The sequence below is a fragment of the Pleurodeles waltl genome, chromosome 7 (genome assembly GCF_031143425.1).
Source record: "Pleurodeles waltl isolate 20211129_DDA chromosome 7, aPleWal1.hap1.20221129, whole genome shotgun sequence".
NCBI classification, from domain to species: Eukaryota; Metazoa; Chordata; class Amphibia; order Caudata; family Salamandridae; genus Pleurodeles; species Pleurodeles waltl.
In genome coordinates this window covers 765104341-765123994 of record NC_090446.1, presented here as the reverse complement: position 1 = coordinate 765123994, position 19654 = coordinate 765104341, and the positions used below count along the sequence as shown (strand labels likewise).

At 44.7% G+C, this 19654-nt stretch overlaps 1 protein-coding gene across 1 annotated transcript in view; it reads left to right on the top strand.

The window, feature by feature from the left end:
* Positions 1-19654, top strand: part of SEC24A (SEC24 homolog A, COPII coat complex component) — a 446244-nt gene that overhangs the window by 278361 nt on the left and 148229 nt on the right. Inside the window, exons 13-14 of the mRNA XM_069199250.1 lie at positions 6867-7073; positions 8737-8860. Coding sequence (XP_069055351.1) covers positions 6867-7073; positions 8737-8860 — 331 coding nt within the window. The remainder of the gene's footprint in view (positions 1-6866; positions 7074-8736; positions 8861-19654) is intronic.

Genomic DNA, 19654 nt, shown 5'->3' with positions numbered 1-19654 from the left:
CAAAAAACTTTTCACATAAACCACTTGGAATTATTAGCAATATTCCTAGCATCCAAAGCTTTTCAGACACAAATCACACACAAAATAGTATTAATAAGGACAGACAATATGACTAGAATGTATTATCTGCAAAAACAGCGGGGATACATTCATCATAATTGTCCCTTCTAGCACAGACACTTTGGAAATGGGCAATTCACAATTGCATTCAATTAGTGTCAGAGTATATCCCAGGGGTACACAATCAACTAGCGGATCTCTTAAGCAGGACGCAACAACAAATACATGAATAGGAGATTCACCCACAGGTGATTCAACAATACTTCCAGATGTGGGGAATGCCAGAAATAGACCTTTTCGCTACAAAAGAAAACGCAAAATGTGAAAGCTTCGCATCCAGGTACCCACACCCCTCAATCTAAGGGCATTGCTCTATGGGGGAATTGGTCAGGGATCTTTGCTTACGCTTTTCCACCTCTCCCATTAATTCCATTTCTGATCAAAAAGATGAAACAAACCTCACTCACCATGATACTCATAGCTCCCACGTGGGCACGTTCACATTGGTACACAACATTATTAGACCTGTCTGTAGTACCACATTACAAACTACCAAACAAACCAAGCCTATTGACTCAAAGGAGAGGTCAAATCAGGCATCTGGATCTCAGTATACTCACCCTGGCGATTTGGCTGGTGAAGTCCTAGAGTTTGACTACTTACAACTTCCATCAGAATTTATGGACTTTCTAAAATAAGCATGCAAACCCACAAGACACCTGGACAATGCTATGCAGCAAAATAGAAACATTTTGTCTACCGTTGTCAGCCTAAAAACATTGACCCACTTCAAGCATCAGTAAACAATATTTTTGTTGCTATTTCTTACATTTATAAAAAGTAAATCTTGCATATTCCTCTATTAGAATCCATTTAACAGCAATAGCTGGTTACCCACAAAACAGACAACATACTTCCCTCTTTAGGATTTCAGCTATAAAGGCATTTATGGAGGGTCTTAAGAGGGTTATTCCACCTAGAGCTCCACCAGCCCCTATGTGGAATCTTAATATTGTACTCACCAGACTTATGTGGCCACCTTTTGAACCCATGCATTCTTGCCCTCTTCAGTTTTTATCATGGAAGGTTGCTTTTTAGTGACAGTTACTTCTTTAAGGAGAGTTAGTGAAATTCAAACATTCCCTTTAGAGGAACCTTTCTTTCAAATTCACAAAAATAAAATATTTCTTAAGACAAACCCAAAATTCCTACCAAAAGTGGTTTCATCTTTTCATATCAATCAATCAGTGGAATTTCCAGTCTTCTTTCCACAGCCAGATTAATTTGCTGGAAGAGCTCTTCACACCCTTGTTGTTAAAAGAGCTCTTATGTACCATACAGACAGAACAAAAGATTACAGAAAATCCAAACAACTCATTCTGACATTTCAGCAACCTCACACAGGTAATCCCATTTCAAAAAGTGGATTAGCACAATGGATAGTCAAATGTATACAAACTTGTTATCTTAAAGCTAAAAGACAGTTACCAGTAACTCCTAAAGCTCATTCCACTAGGAAGAAAGGGGCTTCAATGGCATTCTTAGGCAATATACCAATGGTAGACATATGTAAAGCAGCCTCATTCTCTACACCACACACACTTACTAAACACTACTGTGTGGATGTATTATCTCGACAACAAGCAAATGTTGGACAAGCAGTGCTTACAACACTATTTCAAACTACTACAACTCCCACAGTCTAGCCACCAATTCTTTTTAGGAGGTGACTGCTTTTCAGTCTAAGCAAAGCATCTCTCTCTACAGCTGCAGATGCCATTGAACTGAAAATGTTACTTACCCAATAGACATCTGTTTGTGGCATCTAGTGCTGAAGATTCACATGCACCCTCCCTCCTCCAGGCAGAGTAACTCTAAGCAAGTTATGGATGTCTGTTTTGGAAAGGGGCTAGTGTCTCACAGCACAGCTGCAATGAAGGGCCAAATGGTTGGCACTCGCCCATCCCTGAATGTGGGATACCTGCTGGTGGGGTTCTTGGTGGAAGTTATAAGGAACATGTTTTTGAAGACCAATATCCACAGTGGGTGAATTACCTCAACTAATGAGTTGCCTTATTTTGTGAGGGGCAATGTTTAACAAGGACAAACATGAAGTACAAACATAAAGATAACCTATGCTCGAAATGTCCCAGTTCTTGCTCTGCATGGTACTCATGATGGTAGGCTAAAATAAGGAAGACACAGGAGGTCATTACAGTGCATGACCTTTACAATTCAGGAACTTTTCAAACAGACTCAGACATGATGCAAGGTTATGAGCTGTCAAAGGGGGACGTCTTGCCATATGTTCAATTTGTCAGGACCCTACACTCACTATGGAGTGATGGCATATCATCAGAACCACCAGAACACAACATGCTGTCAATGGATGACTGCAAGAAAGCAGACTCTTTCTGTATATCGCACAAAAACTGACCCTTCTGATCCATGAACAATGGTTGGCTGATCTGAGAATGGATTTAAGTAAGGGAACTGGCAGATGCTTCTGGGTCAAATGCAATCCGGAAATGTGAGGTTCAAGCTCCTAAAGTTACATTTTCTGCAGAGGATATACATCACTGTTAAACCCCAATCTGATCTATATCATGTGCTCACCAGCCTCGTTCTTCAGCTGTGTAGTAATAAAGGCAGTCTTCTTTCCAATATACAACTGTTTCAGAGTATAACTGAAATCTGGGAATTAGTTATACTGATCCTTGAAAAAGCCATGGGTAGAATTGGGCTTATGAATCCTGAAGTGTCTCTTTTAGGCTTACTGCCTGATCCAGAAAGAAGAAACTGGCCAACAGTTTCTAAGTACGAGAGTTATTTATTGCTTCAAGATGCATAACAACGGACTGGAGGACAGACGGCCCCAGCGGTTTAGCAGGGGGGTAAGGGAGCAACACATCACACTGAAATCAAAGAAATGGTACCCCGTAGACTGAAATGAAGAGGGAAGGGTAGCATAAAGGTAATCTTGGTATGGGAGGAAATGTGTGGTCTTGTTTAATTATAACTAGCAATAACAAATCATCTTGAACCTGACAACTTACAGTTTGACTCCATCCTAAATCTGTACTGAAACAGATTACTTAAAACTGGAAACTCCACTGATCACTGGTGACTCCATGTATCACTGGTGATAGATCAAAGTTGTTCCTCCTGGCCCATGGTAATTGGACAAATATCTGAAAAGGTTGTTGTAAAGTTATCTGCCTCTTTAAGTTCTATGGTTCGTTTTTTTTTAACATTGTCATATGTCTAAATGATTTTACATTTTGGCAGGAGATAGTATAGGATATGGAACATTACTACTATGTTGGAGAAAAGGGAGGATCAAAAAAAGTGCATTTTCCATTTTAATTCCAGAGGGATTTTGAACACGACTACAGTCCGAAACCTCTGGATGGAATTTCACTAAATTTGGCAGAAAGGTTGATTTTGGTCCAGAGATCACGCTTTTTGTTATTTGGTGTAAATCCGTTAAGTAGTTTTTCAGATATTAAAGGAAATCCAATTTTTTATATCTAAGTGGAGCCTAAGCACAGATCTTATGCTGAGATTTGATTGACTGTCAGCACTTCAACCAAAAAGTAATGACAGCCTTCTTTGAACCAATATGCATGATAGCAACCCATTGAAAGGCATTCTAGTGAATGACAGGTTTTTAATGTTACAAAAAGGATAAAGGGTGATAACAAATTGTATTTACAATATAAATCATGTTTTTATGGTCCCATACTCATTTTAGGAATTGTGGTGTGTTCTAAGGTGATTTTACCATGCTGGGGTTTCAGGAATCATGTTTGAGAGAACACTGTTTTCTCATGATTTTCCTATAGAGTTTTTGGAAGGAGCTCTAAAGGCTAAAATAAGAGCATATTTTCTGTAAATTCACAATGCCTTTCCCAGCCGTATGAGATTGAAGTCTGATATTCAATGTAAAACATGAACAGTAGCAGTCTGTCAGTTGATTTCTTTGTGTTCTACTGCAGCCTTCCAGAGTGTTCTAAATAATAACTAGAGCCTTAACAGTCTTACATATGGCAAAATTAGGTCACGTTTTAAGTGAGTTATCAAATATCTTCCTCTTCTATATCTTTAAAACATCTGACATGTAGACTGAAACATGCACATTGCCAGTTAGCTCCCTGGTGCCCCCTGTCAGCAACAGGTGCAATGTGTTTGACCATCAAGGAGCCACCTGAACCGCCTTCCAAATCTTCCGGGCAGTGCTAGTAATTTTTGCATACTGCATGCTGCCTCAAATGTAACAAATCACTCCTCTGGGTGCAGGTCTCCCAGCATCTCTCAGCCTCCCTCATGCCAACAAGCTCTAGACAGGGCCTCACTTGTACATTTAAAATGCACCTGTGATCATATGCTCAGTCACAAAGTGTGGTCTTTTCAGGACTCTACTGATCACTTTTTCCCCATATCTCCGCAGTCTGCCACTCCTAATAGGGGAGGTGGCTTGGCACTCTAGTCCCCACTCATCAAAAACTCCAATAGTGGCCTGGACCCATATGTCTCCAACAACAGCCTCTTCTTCCAGTTATCTTCCCCCATCACCCACTTCGCAGCGTGCTGTAGATGAGATGCATAGTATTACAACTCAAGGTCCGGCAAGCTCATGCACCCTTTTCCTGATCTAATTTAAATGTTGCAAGTGCCATCCTGCTTCTGTTCCCCACCCACTCAAACGAGATCAGCTTGCTATCCGGTGCCCTAAAAGTGCTACAGGAAATTTTATGGATAGAGTTCTGCACTATATGCAGACACCAGGGGAGAAAAAACATTTTGCCACCAAGGTCCAACCTGCCACCAACAGCTGTAGCGCATTCCAGAATTTGACAGATTTTGCCAGATCTTTCATAAGTTTATCCGTCATCTCTGGCCCTTCGAGGTATGCGCCACCATAATCTCCAGATACAGAAAGGCTTCTGTTTCCCACGAAACCCAAGCAGAAACCGCACCGTCTTGCCTCTGTTGACCTTGAGACCGCCACTGACTCCAGTATCGTACAATTTGTTCAGCAACAATGGCACTGACGCCCTCTGCCTTAAATAAAACAGCACATTATCTGCATAAAGCAATATCAAGGGTGTGATACCACCCATCTGTATCCAAATGTCACTTCAATCCCAGAGCCTCACCACCAGCAGTTCCATGCCAGCAATCCAAGGCAGACGCCCATCACAGCTGCACACAGAAGGCAGGTCCACACGCACCAGGCCCAGATGGGCCTCAGGCTCTCCCAGCCTATAAGGGCCGCTCTCCATCATCTTGGTCATCTGTTTGCAGATCCTCAGTTGGGGGTGGGGGAGGCAGCAACATAGTGAATCTTTGAGGGGTTACGGCTTTTCAGATATGGCTCATTACTGCATGATTAGGTAGGATTTGGTTTTGGGGCAGAGGAGTACTCTAGCTGATGCCTGATCGGCCATCTTGCCAGGCCCCTCAAGTGCACTATATTTAAAATGAACGACATGAAACTCTAGACACAAATCTGTTTTTAGCACGGTAAGGAGAGAGCTCTGTGACAGCATGGTTAAATTATAGTTTGTGTCCTCTGTGACGGCACTAAAATCTGATGTCTTGTTGTCTTTATATGTAATACCCTTGGAAATGCTGATTTAATAATATCTAGGCTGTCCTATGTACACATTGTGACACTATGAATGACTTGGTCTGCTTTTGGAAAACTCGCACAAACTTTGCTTACATAACCTGTCTGCCACCTGACAGGACTAATAATCAGCATGGTTATAACGAACTAGCAGAAAGATAGTAATGCTAATATTGAAATGAGTGTGATTTTAGTCTTACTGTGATGTCTTAAAGCAGACATTTGACACTAACATAATTACTGGCTTGATAAACTTTATAATTGCACTAGTGATCATGATGTGTGCGCGGGCCACTGAAATTATGTGATAATACAGCTACAGTGTTTTTCACATAATTATGGATTTTGCCACATAACCCATCATCTGCCGCATAATCTGCAGATTTTAACAATAAAATGTTTTATTGTTTCTAGCTCAAGTGGTTCAAAAGTTACTAAAAATGTAGCGACAAATGTTGCTGCCCAGTGGAAGGCCCTTTGCAAAGGTTGATTTGTCACCTTTCTGTTCCTTATCGCCATATTTGGGTGTTAAACCGGTGCTAATAAGGTGCAGCCAATGCCCAGACAGTCAACAAGTGTAAAACGACAAAATAATAAAGTGATACAGTCACAAAACGTGCTACATTATGCTGCATAATTTTTTTCTTGCTGAGTAATTTAGTTAACCCTACTACATAATTTGTCCCTCCTCTGCAGCATAATTCCAGTGGCCCTGTATATGTTGCACCCTGGTACCATATCAGTGATCTCACATCTGATATGATTGCAGTCGATGCATTATTAGTTTTTTAATAGATTGTTCTGATCACACATTTTGGGTAGGTTTTTAATTGTTGTGGTCTTGTTCCATGGAGTCCTTTTCCTTATAATGGTTTTGGCCCTATTAGTAAAGGGACCCAGTGCCTACCATGATATGCAAGGTTAACTGTAGTATAGATCGACATGTATTCATTAAACATATACTCTGAAGAAGAAGGAAAAAGTTCCCAAAAGATTAACATGTCTCAGTAAATTCCAACTTTTTAATTTATATGTTTTAAGTGAAATTGTGCATTGACCAAAGAACTAGAGGTTGTGCTGTGTTTCTTTTTAATATTTTGTGCCACTATGTTCCAGATACACTTGCTATGTATTTGTTAGTGGTAAATCGGTGTTTTCGATTTCTTTGTGGTAGTTAGTTCAAGATTTGCTGAAAGCTTTGCCACAAATGTTTACGAAGACCCTGGAGACCCAAAGTGCACTTGGACCTGCTATGCAAGCAGCATATAAACTGATGGCACCAACAGGTGGGCGAATTTCGGTCTTCCAGACACAGCTTCCTTCTGTTGGAGTGGGTGCACTAAAACCTCGGGAAGAGCCCAACCAAAGAGCATCTGCAAAGGTAAACTAAACATAACCTTGGACACATAAAACATCTTCAGAATAAAGCATATGGTAGCAAAGAAGTGGTTGCAAGGGGCTATGTTACCATTTTTTCAGGTTCTCTGTGAAACCCTGAAATTACCAAACTGCTGTCACACAAGGGTATTATACCAAGTTCGTGACATGCTGATGTGTACAGAGTGCTGTCATTAAAAATGTAACCAGTCATGGAGGCTGAGAGAATGATGTAGTATTAATATAACATAAGTACTGGCAAAGCCGATGGGTCCCGTCTGTGCAAGTGTGATTGTCTTTGTTAATGTGTTTTTGCCACGTTGTACACCAGTGCGGATGCTGTCTAGCGTAGCTAAAAGTTAGTGATGTGGAGGAGTGGCATGTTGTGGCATGGAGTGGCGTGTTATAGAGTGGAGAGTTGTTGAGTAGAGTGGCATGTAGTGGAGTAAAGTGGCAGATTGGAGTGGAGTAAAGTGGCATAGACTGTCATTGGAGATTGGAGTGTCGTAGAATGGAGTAGAGTAACCTAGAGTGAAGTGCCATGGAGTAGGGACATAGAGGGGCGTGGCATAGAGTGAAATGGAATGCCGCAGAGTGGCATAGATGTGGTAGCGCATTGCCATTACAGACCATACATTTTCAATTGAAATGGTCATTACATTTGCACAGACTTTCAGTTTTACTGTTAAAACTCTACAGTGGACAATCAATGTGCCGAAATGGCATCACCTAGTGTATTCATTTGTTTGATTGTGTTAAAATATGTTTCCACCAGAATTACAAAAAAAGTTCTTCATTTGTGCTTTCCTAATTCTGATTCTGAAAAAAATGTTCAGCCTTCCTGCAGCACAGCCCAGTACCCAGCATGATTATCTCATAAATCCTCACTTTGAAGTAAGAGAAAGAAAAGTAAACCCCAGGCTCCCACTAGAAGACAGAGCCCGTCATTTGATCCCTGTCTTTGAATGCACAGCAAATGTAATGAGTTGAGGACAGAATGTAAAGGCCTGCTTACAGAAAGCAAGCACATATGGAAGAATACAGTAAGCAGGCTGTTTCACGAGAGTGACAAAGACATACTGGACAGCCTAAGACAAAGCAAGCAAATAACTGTGAATTACAAAACACAAAGCCAGAGGTAAGCAATGGATAGAATGCATTCCCATGGAAGCTTTCTGAATGTCCCCAAGAAGTCTCTGCAAACCAGATAGCTGCATTGTCTGGTAGGTTTTGACCTAAAAACAAAAAGCCGTTTGGGTAGGAAGTTTGCGTAGTTAAACTCATTTCTGTTTGTGTTACGGTGAAACACTACTCTAGAGTTTTGAGAAGTTATTCAGAGTTTTCCATTTTATAAATTCTATTTTAATGTCACAGCCAGTCCAGAAATGGATTTTGATTTTTTTTTTTGTGACCAGTACTCTAGTGCTGTGATAATATACTACTTCATTGTTGTTTAACACCATGTATTTTGCCTTTGTTTTGCAAAAGACAGTGCGTTGAATTTTGTCAAAGCCCAGTGGCCAGGATTGTTGTCAGTTTCATTATTCTGCCACTGAATGTGCCCCAAAGAGAATTGTGCCTTTCCAACATAGGCATTAGGAAAAAAGGGATATTCTCATGTACTTGGATACACAAAGGTAATTGTAATAATTGTTCTCCTTTAATAGGATATCCACCACCTCACTCCAGCAACAGACTTTTATAAAAAGCTGGCCTTGGACTGTTCTGGACAGCAGATAGCTGTGGACCTCTTTCTTCTTAATGGACAGTACTCAGACTTGGCTTCATTAGGTAAGTTATGGGACTTTGTTGGAATATTTGCCTTCTCGGGGCTTCATTTATGAAATGTGATGGGCTTGGCTTACACAGCTATTTGTACGCAATATGATTTGAGCTATAATTAATTGATCCGAGCAGAATTGAACTCTTGATGGTCATAGATAAGGCTTCTAAAAATACCAATCATGTATGGCCCAGATGGCTGAGACCTTTATGGAGGGATTACCTAGGAGTCATATGTACCTGCAGCTTAACCAACTGGAACAAGTGTCTGATGATACACGTTGGAGTGTGAAGAATGCGAGAGATATCACAGGACTATCGTTTTTGATGACTCCACAGCCCCTCAAATGGCCTAACTTTATGTGAAATTTTATTGCCAAATCCTAAACCCAAGAGTTAGGACATAGGTTTTTTTTCTTTCACTATACGCCCCATAGATTTTGATTTGCTGACTTGAGCTAGTCGTTCTGAGGCTGGAACTGTTTGAACTAACATCCTATGACATATGTTTGCAGAGAGATCACCATGTAAAGGTGCTACCCTTGTCCTTTGGTCATCAGTCACTCCCGCCATTGTCGCCTGACATACACGTGTCTCTCCGGGCATTGTCTCCTGACCCATTTGTGCCTCCCCAGTCTGACCCATTTGTGCCTCCCCAGTCTGACCCATTTGTGCCTCCCCAGTCTGACTCATTTGTGCCTCTCCACCATCAGAAAATGTAAACCTTGACCAATCATTACTAAAATACCAGACAATAATGGTAGGTACTGTGTGGGTGCCAACCTTGAAGTAGCAATCGTCATCTCACTCCCTTGTACTACTTGACGCCTTCAAGCTGGGCTAAACTAATTTTGTGACTTATATATTGCTTCCTTGTGTTCTGTAAACCCCAACCTCCATTCCTGAGCATCGGAGCTCTTAGCCCTGATGCAGTCGATACACAGGTATAAGAGTTGCTGTTCTGTTTCCATTTTCTTTTTGCAAATTAATGCTTCTATTTGTTATTTGGTATCCAGGCTCTGTTTTGTGGAGTGGAATATTATGTTTTGGGCTGGTGCGTTCAACTGTTAACCATAAGCTCTGTTTCCCTCTCACCTCTGGCACTAGTATTGGAGCTTGAATACAACTAACAATCAAGAACTAGAGGCTCTGTCTACTTTCCTTTCTTGCCAACCAATACTACTACCCAGTTTTCTGGATTTTTCATTTCCTTTTGGGAGATGAAGTACTTTTTGAAGTTCTTTTTGACCCCTGCAAGACAAACTAAACAAAATGCCAGGTATAGCCCTCAGTTGTTTTGTAGTAATACATTTACTAGAGTGACACTAATATATCCACAGTAGTCTATAACATTAAATAAGGAGAGCTTCGGAACTCCTGAATACATTTTTTTGCAGTGTGTGTGTACAGAGCATAACCATTTGCACTCAAGTTCATTGGTCCTACACACTATCATTTTTGTAGTACTAGAATTACTGTGGTTTTATATTGGCTCCTGAATATGGTGATACCCTCTGTGATTAGTAAATAAATACTTACAGTTATTTATAAAATGTGTTGTTCTTATTGAATATATTGTCTGTAATTACTGTGCTATACTGTTTCTGTATTCCAAACATATTATTAGCTCATGGAGCAAAAGTGAACTACAAAGCCTAATTAACTGTGACCAGTTAAGAGTACAAATTAGGCAATTACTGTCCTTGTACCTACCATAGATACTAACATAGTAATAACTGCTCAAGACACAGAAAAAAGGCTTCTAAATTAGACACTATTTTACTAGATTGAGTGGAGTAGATTGAGTGGAAGTTTGTGGTCCGATGATACATTTTTCTTTAGAGATCTGGAAAATCCTGAGCAGTACCTCTGCTCACCAGTAGGTGGTGTTGATTGGCTCCACACCAGCGTCATCCGTGTTGGTAGTGATGTTGCAGTGACCAATTGAGCGCTACCCCGACTCTATGTCACAAGTTCCTTTCTTTCTGTGCCAAACCTACGGGGTTTAAACCTTGCAAGAAAGTCAGAGACAGACCAACTGGGGATCAGGCACAGACATCTGTCTCTAGTGCCTCGGGTCAGGCCATGACCTCAGAGCTGGTGGTGGAGGAGAAAAAGGCTCCTCACCGTTTCCAGTCCTGATTCAGGTATAGATTTCAGAACCGTTCTCAGAGCAGTTCCCATGGACGATAGTTTTCGCGTTACAAGACCTCTTCCTGCAAGCTGAGTAAGACCAAAATGCACAAGAAAAAGAAAGAAGTTGAAGCGTTCTTTGGCTTCCCCATGAAAACACTGTGCTTTTAGTTCCCTATCCCACATTCTACCAGCAGAGCCGGAGCCTGGGCCTTCTCTGCGCCACCCCGAGTTCCCCAGAGCGATGCCCACTCAACTAAAAGAATTGTAGGACTCCATGTTTACCATCTTTGGGCCCCTGGTTCCCTCTGGTATGCCTTCTGGCTCCGCAGAGCCTCATGGTCCTCCGAGTGGGTTACCACAAGTGGGTCCACCACTGATGCTGCTACAGGTGCTTTCTTCCACCCATTTCCATCTGGCGCTTCCAGTGTCATTCAACAACAAGCCTTTCGTTATCCCCGACTCTGAGTCTGTGCCAATCGACATCAATGCCAGTGTAACCCTGTCAACCCATGAATTCTCCGCTCCTAGAATAGACCTTTCCCCCCTGAAGGGAGAGATGAGGAAGAAGGGTTTGGGCCCCTAGAAAAGGACCATGAACCAGAAGAAAACTGGTATGATGAGCTAGGTGACGCTAGTGGTTTGGACACTTCCCCCAGACTCTAGTATGCTTTCTCCTTCGGGCCCTGTTTTGGGGGAAGCTGTATCCTTTGCCACAGCTATGCTCCAGGACAGTGGAAGTCCTTTACCTACAGCTGCCAGAAGTTGTGTTCAAGATCAACATCTTGACAGATGCTTCGGTTGAAAGCAAGTTCGGCAAAACCATTGCTCCTCTACAATGAAGCCCTCACTGATGTTCTACTGGGGTCTGGGACAAACCCTGTGCAAGGGCTCCTGTGCACCACATGATTACCAAATGTCATTGTCCCATCTAAGGAAACTTAGCCTTCTTCTCCCAGCATGACTCCACTGAGAGCCTGGTTGTGCAGGTTAAAACTGCCAAGATCTGCTCACATGTGTTCTCTTTCACTCCCCAGGACAGAGAATACTAGAGGGTGGCCACCTTTTAGGAGGTGCATTTTCTCTTCAACCATCCTAGTCTTGTAGTCGGTGAAAATTGCATAGCTCTTGGACCGATAGTTCAGTGCGTTGTAGGACTCAGTTGCACAGCTGCTTCCCATGCTTTCCGAAGCGGGCAGACCCATCCTCAACCAAGTGGAAGATCAGAATGCAGCGAAGTTCGCCATTATGTGTGGGCTGGGTACTACAGACTCCTTGGGCAGAGCCATCCCTCGAGTGGTGTTGCATTGCCACGTGTTGTTGTCCTTTGGGTTCTCGAGGGATGTCCAGTCGTCCTTGATTAGAGTGTCCTTTGATACCTATTCCCTATTTGGGGACAAAGTGGACGCAGTGCTTAAAAGGCTTTCGGGAAAGCTGGGTCATTCTCAGGTCGCTCAGGCTTTCTCCAACTGCTGGGTCCCAGCAACAGTCCTTTGGCCCCTACCACAGCAATAGATGAGGCACATGGGCATCCGCAATATCATCCATACCCATCAGTCTCATTGATGGGGGTCGCAGATCCCAAAGAGGACACAGGAGCCAGTCTTAGCGTACTTTCTAGTCCTCACCACCCTGACAGGCTGCTGCAGACTCTAGGCCTCTATAGTGCACCCTCCATCTAGTCCAGCCACCTTGTGGGCGGCCGGATCAGGCCCACCTGCCCCAGTGTTCTGCCATTACCTCAGACAAGTGGGTGCTTAGATTGTGCTTTAGGGCATGCCCTTACATTTGTGGACTCTACACTACCACCATCATAAGACCGGCTGATGGAGGGCCATCTCTCCTTGCTCCATCACGAAGTGCAGGCTTTTTTTGTCAAAAGAGGGTGCCTGAGCCACAAGTAAGATGTGGTTGCTAATCCTACTACTTTCTGGTACCGAAAAAGAAAGGAGGACTTAGTCCTATATTAGATCTACATACTCAATGCCTTTCAACAGAAAGGGAAATTGAAGATGCTCACCCAGGCGCAGGTCTTATCAGTCCTGGACCCTGAAGACTGGAATGATCGCATTGGACATGCAGGACACTTATTTTTGCATCCTAGTCTTGCCAGCCTACAGGGATTACCAGTGGTTCACGGTGACCCAGGAGCATTTCCAGTTCATTGTGCTGCCCTTCGGCCACACCAGTGCTCCCTCAGGTATTGACAAAAGTGATGGCGGTGATCATCTACGGAGGTCTGGAGAGTCCAGTTTTCTACTACCTCCAAGACTAGCTGCTGTAGGTGGCTTCACCCCAAGCAGTTGTCATCCACATCCAGATGATGGTGAACCTCCTTCTTTCACTGGGGTTTACTGTCAACATGTGAAAGCCACACCTGACTCCTCAGATGCTCCATTTCATCTGATCCATTCTGGATACAATGCAGTTCTACCACTAATCTCTGTAGCGTAGAGTCCAGGATTTTCAGGCTATGATCCCAATATTTAATCCTCAATCTTGGTTTTGGGTGAGGCTGACTGAGGCTACTGGGTCTGATGGCCTACTGCATCCTGCTGGTGAAGCACACCAGATGGAATATTATGGGGAATATATGCAGCCTCGTCCATATTTTTAAGGAGACTGCAAACTATCTGCAGTAGTGGCTGATGAACCGTGATTGGGTCCATGGCAGACCCCTCTCTCATCCCCACCCAGAGCAGAGAACCGTGACCTATGCACTACTTCTAGATTGAGGTAGCCACATGGGAGTTCTCAAGAAGACCAGAACAGATCGGGCCCAAGTCATTCTAGTGGCCTCGGATTGGGCAGGGAGATTATGATATGCCAAGCTCCTGAGTATGAGTATCGCTCCTCTAATCAGGCTGCTACTTCAAGAGCATCTCCTTTTGCAGCAACAAGGCAGGGTCTTACGTCCAAATCTGCGCATTCTCCACCTTCATGCATGTAGTTTGAGCGGCAGTAGTTGAGAGTTTTCGATCTTCCTCCTTTGTCTGTGACATCTTCTTGGCAACCTGGTGCTGGTCCCACTAAAAATTTATATTCCTGCTGTTGGGATATGTTTTTTGCTTGGTGTTCCTCACTACATGTGGATCCCTTTTCTGCATGCTGTCGGAGGTGTTGCTATTTGTTTTATCTTAACTCGAAGCTTACATTATATATGTTCGATGGCATGTGTAGCTGAAGATACACATGCTGTGCACATCCCGCCATCTAGTGTTGGGCTCGGAGTGTCACATGTTGTTTTTCTTCAAAGAAGTCTTTTCGAGTCACAAGATCGAGGGACTCCTCCCCTTTCGGCTCCATTGCTCATGGGCGTCAACTCCATCTTAGATTGTTTTCTTTCCGCCATCAGGTTCAGACGTGTTCCTCTTCGCTCCGTGTTTCGGTTCGGAAAGTTAGTTAAATCTCGGAAAATTCGACAGTATTGTTTGCGTTCGGTATTGGGTTAGTTAACGCAGATCGACACCGAATTTTGAAGAGCTCCGGTGGCCCTTCGTGGTTTCGATTCCCTGGCGGGGCCTGGTCGGCCCGACCATGTGCGTCTTCAAGGCTAATGGAACGGACCCCATTCTGCTTCTGCCCCGAATGCCACAACAAGTATCCTTACACAGATCAGCATCTGGTCTGTAATTTGTGTTTGTCAACACAAAGAGGATACCTGCGAGGCCTGTCGAGCGTTTTGGTCGAGGAAAACGCTAAGAGACCGGAGAGCAAGAAGACTCCAAATGGCGTCGGCGCCGTCAGGACACCAAGACTTGGAGGAAGAAGAAACCTTCTCCATCGCGGATTCGGACGAGGTTGAAACCGAACAGACGCCGAAAACCGTAAGTAAGACGCCCCTGCCCAAGACTCACAGAAAATTCACTAAAGCCCAGGGGACGCCACCGCCAACAGGCCATGGCTTAACCCGAAAATTAGGTGACCGGCCATCGGCACCGAAAAAGGGCACACATGTGTCGAAGTCATCTGACTCGGTCGAGATACCGGCACAGAACAGACTCTACACCGGGTCAGAGCAATCTCGACATCGAGAGAGCGGCCCCGAAACGAGTCGGCACCGAGATATCGGAACACCGAAAGGCAAAAAAGTGTCTTTGGAGCTGAAAAAGACGGTCGAAAAGGTTTTGATACCGAAACATCCGGCCTCGGAGCCGAAACCAAGTTCCTACACCGAGGAACAGGGCCTGTCCTCACAGATGCAAGGACACAGATTCGGACAGGAGCTAGAGGCAGGGGAGCCAGATTACACTCAAAGAAGGCTCCACATTCAGAAGGACACAGGAAAAATCAGTACTCTCCCTCCAATCCGAATTAAAAGGAAACTTGCCTTCCAAGAAAAAGACAAGCAACCACAAGCAAAGGTGGCAAAACAAATAACTCCTCCACCATCATCACAGTGCTCACCACAACCATCACCGGTAGCCACTCCACCAATGATGCACTCTCCAACTCATACAGGAATGAGTCAAGATGATCCTGATGCATGGGATCTTTATGATGCGCCAGTATCAGATAACAGTCCCGACTGTTATCCAGCGAGGCCATCACCACCTGAGGACAGTACTGCCTACACACAGGTGGTGTCAAGAGCAGCAGCGTTTCACAATGTCACCCTGAGCAGAACGAATTGAAGATGACTTTTTGTTTAATACTCTGTCGTCCACACATAGCCAGTACCAGAGTCTCCCTATGTTACCGGGAATGCTGAAACACTCAAAGCAAGTGTTTCAAGAGCCTGTGAAAGGCAGGGCCATCACTCCAAGGGTGGAAAAAAAGTGCAAACCTCCACCAACAGACCCTGTGTACATCACACAGAAATTGACACCGGACTCCGTGGTAGTAGGGGCAGCTCGCAAAAGGGCAGACTCACACACCTCTGGAGATGCACCACCACCCGACAAGGAAAGTCGCAAGTTCGACACAGCGGGGAAAAGGGTCGCGGCACAAGCAGCCAACCAATGGTGCATTGCAAATTCACAGGCCTTGCTGGCTAGATATGATAGAGCTCATTGGGACGAAATGCAACATTTCATAGAACATCTACCCAAAGAGTTCCGAAAGAGGGCACAACAAGTGGTGGAAGAAGGCCAAAGTATCTCTAACAACCAGATACGGTCGGCAATGGATGCAGCAGACACAGCTGCTAGGACTGTAAATACAGCAGTCACCATACGGAGACACGCATGGCTACGCACCTCAGGATTCAAGCTGGAAATTCAACAAGCGGTGCTGAATATGCCTTTTAACGGACAGCAGTTGTTTGGGCCGGATGTGGACACTGCTATCGAGAAACTTAAAAAGGACACAGATACGGCCAAAGCCATGGGCGCACTCTACTCCCCACAGAGCAGAGGGACATTTCGGAAAACACAGTTTAGAGGGGGGTTTCGAGGACAAAACACAGAACCCTCAACCTCACAAACAAGACCCACATACCGGAGCCAGTATCAGAGGGGAAGTTTTTGTGGACAATACAGGGGTGGACAGTTCCCTAAAACTAGGGGAAAGTTCCAAGTTACCAAAACACCTCAAAATAAACAGTGACTTCAGTGTCGCAAATCCCCAACACAACACCAGTGGGGGGGAGACTAACAGATTTTTACAGGAACTGGGAGGAGATAACAACAGACACGTGGGTCCTAGCCATTATCCAACATGGTTATTGCATAGAATTCCCTCCAAATGTTCCACCGAAAACACACAACATGTCCAAACAACACATGGATCTATTACAACTGGAGGTCCAAGCGTTGTTGCACAAAGATGCAATAGAACTACTACCAAATCATCAGAAAGGAACGGGGGTTTACTCCCTGTACTTTCTCATATCCAAAAATGACAAAACTCTAAGACCCATTTTAGATCTCAGAATACTAAACCTTTACATCAAATCAGATCACTTTCACATGGTAACACTTCAGGACGTAATCCCCTTGCTCAAACAACAGAACTACATGACAACATTAGACCTCAAGGATGCGTATTTCCATATACCCATACATCCTTCACACAGAAGATACTTAAGGTTTGTAATCCAAGGGGAACATTACCAGTTCAAAGTTTTGCCATTCGGAATAACAACAGCACCAAGAGTCTTTACAAAATGCCTTGCCGTAGTGGCAGCCCACTTCAGAAGACAGCAAATGCATGTGTTCCCGTATCTAGACGACTGGTTAATCAAGGCCAATACGCAAGAACGGTGCTCACAACACACAAAATACGTTATAGAAACCCTTCACAAGTTAGGGTTCTCACTCAACTACCAAAAATCACACCTACAGCCGTGTCAAATACAACAGTATCTGGGAGCAACAATCAACACAAGAAAGGGGATTGCCACTCCAAGTCCACAAAGGGTACAGGCATTCCAAAACGTAATAGAGGCCATGCACCCAAACCAAAGGTTTCAGGTAAAATTTGTAATGAAACTGCTAGGCATGATGTCCTCATGCATAGCCATTGTCCCAAACGCAAGATTACACATGCGGGTCTTACAACAGAGCCTAGCATCACAATGGTCACAAGCACAAGGTCAACTTCAAGATCTAGTGTTGATAGACCGCCAAACATATACCTCGCGTCAATGGTGGAATACTGTAGGAAGTTGGCTCTGTATGTGCTATTTCAAAGTAAGGAATAGCATGCACAGAGTCCAAGGGTTCCCCTTAGAGGTAAGATAGTGGCAAAAAGAGATAATACTAATGCTCTATTTTGTGGTAGTGTGGTCGAGCAGTAGGCTTATCCAAGGAGTAGTGTTAAGCATTTGTTGTACATACACATAGACAATAAATGAGGTACACACACTCAGAGACAAATCCAGCCAATAGGTTTTTGTATAGAAAAATATCTTTTCTTAGTTTATTTTAAGAACCACAGGTTCAAATTCTACATGTAATATCTCATTCGAAAGGTATTGCAGGTAAGTACTTTAGGAACTTCAAATCATCAAAATTGCATGTATACTTTTCAAGTTATTCACAAATAGCTGTTTTAAAAGTGGACACTTAGTGCAATTTTCACAGTTCCTAGGGGAGGTAAGTATTTGTTAGGTTAACCAGGTAAGTAAGACACTTACAGGGCTTAGTTCTTGGTCCAAGGTAGCCCACCGTTGGGGGTTCAGAGCAACCCCAAAGTCACCACACCAGCAGCTCAGGGCCGGTCAGGTGCAGAGTTCAAAGTGGTGCCCAAAACACATAGGCTAGAATGGAGAGAAGGGGGTGCCCCGGTTCCGGTCTGCTTGCAGGTAAGTACCCGCGTCTTCGGAGGGCAGACCAGGGGGGTTTTGTAGGGCACCGGGGGGGACACAAGCCCACACAGAAATTTCACCCTCAGCAGCGCGGGGCGGCCGGGTGCAGTGTAGAAACAAGCGTCGGGTTTGTAATGGAAGTCAATGGGAGATCTAGGGATCTCTTCAGCGCTGCAGGCAGGCAAGGGGGGGGTTCCTCGGGGAAACCTCCACTTGGTCAAGGGAGAGGGACTCCTGGGGGTCACTCCTCCAGTGAAAGTCCGGTCCTTCAGGTCCTGGGGGCTGCGGGTGCAGGGTCTCTCCCAGGTGTCGGGACTTAGGATTCAAAGAGTCGCGGTCAGGGGAAGCCTCGGGATTCCCTCTGCAGGCGGCGCTGTGGGGGCTCAGGGGGGACAGGTTTTTGTACTCGCAGTCTTAGAGTAGTCCTGGGGTCCCTCCTGAGGTGTTGGATCGCCACCAGCCGAGTCGGGGTCGCCGGGTGCAGTGTTGCAAGTCTCACGCTTCTTGCGGGGAGCTTGCAGGGTTCTTTAAAGCTGCTGGAAACAAAGTTGCAGCTTTTCTTGGAGCAGGTCCGCTGTCCTCGGGAGTTTCTTGTCTTTTCGAAGCAGGGGCAGTCCTCAGAGGATGTCGAGGTCGCTGGTCCCTTTGGAAGGCGTCGCTGGAGCAGGATCTTTGGAAGGCAGGAGACAGGCCGGTGAGTTTCTGGAGCCAAGGCAGTTGTCGTCTTCTGGTCTTCCTCTGCAGGGGTTTTCAGCTAGGCAGTCCTTCTTCTTGTAGTTGCAGGAATCTAATTTTCTAGGGTTCAGGGTAGCCCTTAAATACTAAATTTAAGGGCGTGTTTAGGTCTGGGGGGTTAGTAGCCAATGGCTACTAGCCCTGAGGGTGGGTACACCCTCTTTGTGCCTCCTCCCAAGGGGAGGGGGTCACAATCCTAACCCTATTGGGGGAATCCTCCATCTGCAAGATGGAGGATTTCTAAAAGTTAGTCACCTCAGCTCAGGACACCTTAGGGGCTGTCCTGACTGGCCAGTGACTCCTCCTTGTTGCTTTCTTTGTTCCCTCCAGCCTTGCCGCCAAAAGTGGGGGCCGTGGCCGGAGGGGGCGGGCAACTCCACTAAGCTGGAGTGCCCTGCTGGGCTGTGACAAAGGGGTGAGCCTTTGAGGCTCACCGCCAGGTGTTACAGCTCCTGCCTGGGGGAGGTGTTAGCATCTCCACCCAGTGCAGGCTTTGTTACTGGCCTCAGAGTGACAAAGGCACTCTCCCCATGGGGCCAGCAACATGTCTCTGGTGTGGCAGGCTGCTGGAACTAGTCAGCCTACACAGACAGTCGGTTAAGTTTCAGGGGGCACCTCTAAGGTGCCCTCTGGGGTGTATTTTGCAATAAAATGTACACTGGCATCAGTGTGCATTTATTGTGCTG